This window comes from Clupea harengus, chromosome 6 (assembly GCF_900700415.2).
Source record: "Clupea harengus chromosome 6, Ch_v2.0.2, whole genome shotgun sequence".
In the NCBI taxonomy this organism is placed as follows: domain Eukaryota; kingdom Metazoa; phylum Chordata; class Actinopteri; order Clupeiformes; family Clupeidae; genus Clupea; species Clupea harengus.
Window position 1 is genome coordinate 30,401,768 of NC_045157.1, and position 6,510 is coordinate 30,408,277.

General features: G+C 40.8%; 1 protein-coding gene across 1 annotated transcript; it reads left to right on the plus strand.

Moving 5' to 3' along the window:
* Nucleotides 1-255: 255 nt before the first annotated feature.
* On the plus strand, nt 256-5,131 carry mthfs (5,10-methenyltetrahydrofolate synthetase (5-formyltetrahydrofolate cyclo-ligase)). The gene is made up of 3 exons (XM_012817245.3): nt 256-554; nt 1,735-1,999; nt 4,345-5,131. Exons 1-3 carry the CDS (start codon nt 444-446, stop codon nt 4,566-4,568), a joined length of 600 nt encoding a protein of 199 aa, XP_012672699.1. The 5' UTR covers nt 256-443; the 3' UTR covers nt 4,569-5,131.
* Nucleotides 5,132-6,510: the final 1,379 nt, after the last annotated feature.

Below are 6,510 nucleotides of genomic sequence, written 5' to 3' on the forward strand. Positions count from 1 at the left end.
CATCAGCAACATTTTTGATAAATATATGGAAATCAGATTCACGTCTATGTGGAACATTTCGTGAATTTCATTTACACCCAATACTAAATCCGACATATATTATATCCGATATGTAACTTTTACTTAGTGTACCACTTTAGAATGTTGTAGACTACTCTACATATTAAGAGCATCTTTCCCTGACTGCTGCTGTAGTTCGAACACGGAAGTACACTAGAAAAGCCCACGTAGATAAAAGACACGCCCACTATGATATCCAATCAATGTGGTTAAGCAGGAGTTTGGACAAACATGTGGCTAGATAATCTAATATTGCAGATACTGTGTAATGATCAACCTAAAAGGCTGCTGCGTGAGCTCTGACCTAGCACTCATCGTATGTCCTAATTTCAGGAGTTTTGACGCTTTAACAGCCACAATCAGCTCACGGGGACGTTGACAGCATGGCCGCACTAAGAGCAGCTAAGCAGGCTTTGAGAAAAGAAATAAAGAGACGGGTTGCCGCCTTGAGTGATCAGGAGAAGACTCGACAGTCTAGTGTTGTCTCTCAAAAGGTAAAAACGGAAGAAAATCATTCTTCCACTTGCGTGCTTGGTAGCTGTTGGTCTGCATGCGCTACTCGTGATTCTCAAGTAGCTCTTAAACTGCAGCTGTCCAGTTTCGGATCATGCATGGATAGTTTCTCTCTTGCTGTGGCGTGTGTACCACTTGGCGAAGTTGTGTGAGCGCACATTACTCAACCGCTGCATTTAGATGCAGACATTTTTTGCACAATAGATATAGCTTACAGTCATGCCAGTAAAGACTGTTAGAGTTCATCATCAATCCCCTCAGGCAAGACGCACTTTTTTGTAGATTTAGTGGCCCGCGACACTTTTGCTGGTTCTACTTTATATTGCATAGCACAGTTTAACTGAATGAGCGTTTGTGGTTGTTTAAAAGTTATTACACAACATTGTTAATAAATGGTGCAAATGGATAAATGTTATGTTTGAGCCTAATAGTAGTCTGAACACGTGAAGTGCTTATAAGCTTCATGATGTTCATAGGCCTATTACAATATATAAATATACATATACCATAGCAATGAATCATGATCACATCACCATTTTCTTCTTCTATTATTAGTTGTATTTTGGTTACATCAAGTGGTTAGTAGGATACCATTGGTAGTGGACTAGCCAATATAATTCATTGCAGTAATCATTAAAATGTTAAAGTAACACTATGTAGTTTCTGGAGCCGCCAGGTAGGGGGCTACTTTCTGCTGGACTATTCAGTAACTTATTTGCTGTCTTGCTTTGTCTTGTGTTGCACTTGACTGTGTTAGGAAAGTTGTTGACTCGCTAGTTTGTCATAAAGTAAGCAAATTTCAACCGGTTTCGCTAAGTTTAGCCGCTAGCAGGACATCTCGTTAGCGATGTTAGCAAGCTTGTTGTAACACGCTTGGACATTGATGCTAGTAATAAGTGCTCTCGCATCAGCTTCTTTGTAATGTTATTGTGATAGCTATGTTAGCTAGCTTGCCAGCAACTTTCCTAACAGTCAAACATCAAGCAAGTGCAACACAAGACAAAGCAAGACAGCAAATAAGTTAGTGAATAGTCCAGCAGAAAGTAGCCCCCTACCTGGCGGCTCCAGAAACTCCATAGTGTTACTTTAAATACATTTGCAATATTCAGTCTAGGCTACGAAAATGCTGAGAACTGTGACACATTTCATCTGTTTCATTAGCTGTTCCGTCATCCAAAATACATCAGTAGTCAGCGGATCGCTGTGTTCCTGAGCATGCACGATGAAATTCGCACAGAAGAGATCCTTGAAGATGCTTTTGGGAAGGGCAAAGTGTGTTTCATCCCCAAGTACCTGACCAACAGCAGCCATATGGACATGCTCAGACTGACCAGCTTAGAGGACATGAACTCCCTGCCTCTCACGTCCTGGAACATTCGCCAGCCTGGAGATGATGACAGCCAGAGAGAGGAGGCCTTGAACACAGGTCCGTTAACGTTTTTGGGCCTATTTACATCATGCTGACGTAATAATAACTTGACATTATACTGTAAATCCATCCTCATTTTCATTTCAGCCCTGTGCTATTTACATAACACATTCAGTTCTAAGCATTGTGTTAAGATGATGTGCAGACACCAGTACTTAAACACAGTACAGAAGAAAGTGAGGCTTTAAATATAGTTCTTTTTTAACAGTGGTCTTTCTGGTCCCTGTCATGTTAGGCCAGTAGATGGCGATACATCACCATGAAGTGAAATCCATCTTAAAGACAGCAGGCACTCTGGAAGATGTATGTAGTGCAGAGCTGTAGTAATCCCAGTACATTGAGTTAATGGTGGTCTGTGTTTTACTCAGTGTGACTTGACACAATGACATTTAAAACAAATAATATTGTTTTTTAATTCCATATTCTATATATGAACTCTTTTGAGTTCACACCAGTACTAGTAGGCCTACAACAGGATCTGTGAACCTAGCCTCAGTGTCTTGACATGGGGAAATGTGATTATGTGTATTCACAGTAAGTAACTGTGTTTTACTATGGCAGTAAACTAGGCTTAGAGGTTAGTGTGAAAGAAAGACTCAGCTTTGACACGGAAGAAGACACAATAATAGACACAATAATACACTTCTAACCAACCAGTACACTTTTCAGTAGTTGCTCTGTAATGCAGTACATGGAATAGGAGGGGTGGTTCAGTCAACACGGGGGTGACGTGAGCCTTTGTACCCACTGAGGCTGAAGAGGTCTCTACTCCTGTTGGCTTTGTAATAAGTAAAAGATTAAAGAGCAGAGCTCTTTCACGCAGAGAGAAGTGAGGAGACATTGTAGCCAGTTATTGCACATTCTCAGGGGGCAAAGAAGCATTTTTGTTATTGCCTGGACTGTTTGACATTCTCTCTTCACATAGATCATTTCTCAGCAAGTGTCAGTGCAAAGTTAGAGGGACTTGGCTGTAACAAGGAAAGTGCTTGAACCGATTGTTGTTCATGATTTTGTTTTGAATGTCAGAGTTTGGCTCAAAGCTATACTCACTTAACAAACGCGTGTCTGACTAAATCTATTGTATTGGAAACAGTAGATACACTGTACACTGTCTGAAATGAAAACCTGGCATTAAAAGTCAGCCCATTCCCACCTCCTGAGAAAGAGAGGGCATTTTCACAAACACACACCCCCTCTTCCTCCAAGGATCAATGCCCTGCTGAGAAAGCAATAGTGACTTCAAGGCAATCCCTCCTTTCTCATAAAAGCATGATAGAAACCAAGAAAAGGAGTACTGTTTCCTTAGATCCCTTCAAATGGATCAAGTAATTGAAGTACAAAGAGAACAGAAAACATGGCTGAGAAACTGGACAGATCCTATGAAAGTTGTTATTAAGCGTGTTCTGTCACCTTAGCCTGGCAGGAGATTAATCAAAGGGTGTTAACATTTTATTAAGGAATATTCATGAGTTGCATGCTGACAACTACAATCTATAAAGAGAACATAAACGTGTTTGTTCCTATATGTCGATACGAAGAAATACAGTTAAGGCTCCTACTCAAGGCTCATCAATAATGAATGAATGTCAAGCTCAAGCTTATTAAATCATAGAGTCCTTTTAAATATTGAAGAGCATTCTCAAGTGTGGTGAGGATCACTTGCCACATCACGAGGAGCCTGATTTTGAGATCCCCTCATTAACGAATACAATAGTAAACATTGTTTTTCCTTAGCAATCTAACAAGTGCAATGAGGCAGTTTTGACTAATGAACCATTTTTGGTCACGAAAGAGAAAAAAACATTGCTCAAAGCCATTCCCATGACAGAAACTAATGGGATTGTTATTTGTGTTTGATTCCCTGTCTCAAGAAGTGTAGTTTAAAAAGAAACTTGCTTTCTGAACGCCGTTTCATTCTGACTGAACACTAGGGGGAGATTGATTTCTTTTGCTCTGGCCATCTCAGGGTGCCCACAGCACATTCTGAAATGATACTATGGATGAAGGTCATCCAAGTCTAAAGCAGCTTGCTTCTCAGTCAATATGTTGATTTTTGTTCCCCCGCTCTTCACACATTTTCTAGTTTATACCAGCTTAATACGATATCTAGCAGTAGGGTCAATCACACATTTTAGGCATTCATATATTTCTATTATGGCAGCAATGTTGTACTGTTTCCTTTTTTACCACTAAAGATGAATTGACCTGTTTATATGTAGGTGTAGGTGTGCATCAGTTCATTACAACAATTTTCAGCCCATAAATGTCCTGATATGATGAAGTCAGTTAATGGTGCATATTAACATGCTGATGTGTTCTCTTATTATTTCCACTGGTTGCAGGTGGGCTTGACCTCATCCTTATGCCTGGCCTTGGCTTTGACAAAGACGGTAATCGCCTGGGCCGAGGGAAGGGCTTCTATGATACCTACCTGGAGCGCTGCATGAAACATCCCAAAGGAAAGCCATACACCATTGCTCTGGCCTACAAAGAGCAACTGTGTCAAGAGATACCAGTGGACGACCGGGATATCCACATAGATGAAGTCCTGTATGAAGATGAATAAACTGCACGTAGCGACATGGAGACTCTTCCTGCATCAGTGATCATTTGGTGGGACCACTCGAGTGCCTTCCGAAGACCGGGCACATCACCAATGCAAGGAGCCAGGTCTCTCTCAGGTCTCTTGCAGTTTTCCTGAGTCAGGGTGGATTCGACTGGATGTAATGAGTTTTCTCCATATGAGCCCCCTGGTTTATTCTGCCTCTGCTTACATAACCAGATTTCCCAGTGATTCCTCTCTGTGGAATGCTTACCACAAAGTCCATAAATGTGAAATAGTTTTGTTCAAGTGAGTGAGTCTTAGCCTACCAATTTAATTGAATTAAGACACTAAGGAATTAAGTGAAATTCCCATAACCTTTCCAAAAGCTTTGTCCTTAATCATCTAAAGCTTTGCTGTTAGATGTGATCAGTGGAATTGCCTTCATTAAAGGCACCAGAATTCATACATATCAACCCATTCAGTTACATCCGTAAATGTTTGATTTAACTACCTTTGTACTTGCATTAGCACTTGCTTTGTAAATACAGTGTCTTAATCACAAAACAAATAAACAGCTATGCCTAGTCAGTCGTATTTGTGATAACAAGGCCCCTCGAATGGGAGCTGGAGAACCATAACTCAGTGTTCTCCAGTGATTGTACTCCGTACCTTATTTCACCCCATTACCTCCAGGTTTAATTTCTCCCGTCTCATCCCAGATGAAAGATAAAGGTGTAATTTAAATCCCCCACGTGCCCCAGGTGAAGTGAGAGGAGCTGGCATGATATGAACAAGTTTAACTACCATGGAATCAGTATTAGCATCTGACAGACTTTGCCACCATAGGAATCGACCTACTCCCATCAATGTATGATGCACACATGAAATAATTGTCAGGCAGGGATATCTCTTTTGGATGTTCCTGATTGAGACAGACATTTTTTTTATAGAAAAACTGTTTTTCTGGTTTCCCAAGAAACACTGATTATAGCAGCTTTAAAGATGCTCTAATCCAATCCACTTTTTGTAAAATGTTGCTGTTTGTTTCTCTATCTGGTCCTCTAATGGGAAACAAACAAAGTGGCCTGGACTGAGCCATACACTATTTAGTAGTCATTTTATTGGCTGAGGTGAAATATACATTTTTTTCCAGAATTGCGGACTGTACCTTTAAGACTAACAATAAACATGGGATATATTTTTTGCAGTGTAAGAGTGTTAAACTATTCTCCTCATACCTACCAGTTTAGCATGTACTTTATGTGGTCATGACCTTTTTTTTTTTTATTGCATCGATTACATTTCCCCTTAAGAGTTAGACTTTTCTGAAGTCTCATCTCAACTACATTGCTTGCTATGGGACAACCCTGCAGGTGGTATACATGTAGCACAGACATGCTGCACACATCTCAGTCCACCACTTTACATTGTGGGTTGGCCTAGAACAACCAGGGGAAATCAGCATTAATGTAGGTGGTTTTTTCGAAGGCGGAATAAGCTACGCCTAATACATTTCCAAACTAAAAGAAACAGAAACCATCAACATTGGCGTGCTCAAAGGTGAAAATAATCTTTACTCTGAGAATGAACGAGCCCTTCGCTATACATGTTCTTTCCTATTAATACTTTCCCTCTTTGCCTTCTCACACAGCTTCCAGCCTAATCCAAAACAGTGGGACCCCAGAAATGATTAATTAAGAGTATATCTGTTGGGATGCCAAGGCACAGCGAGAGCGCTCATTATGAGGAATTAATAAGACGACGGAAGACACATCACTGGATGGGTTCACATCACGACAGGCTGGGCTGTGGTGACGCAGGCTCCACAGACACGGCTATACGCTATTTGGAGATTACCCAGTGATCCAGTAATAGCCGTTGGGTTTTTCCCTGGAGGATGATGAGGAGGAACAGAGAGGATAACAGACGTAGGCAGAGAGTTCTGTTGTGAAGCTTTATGATG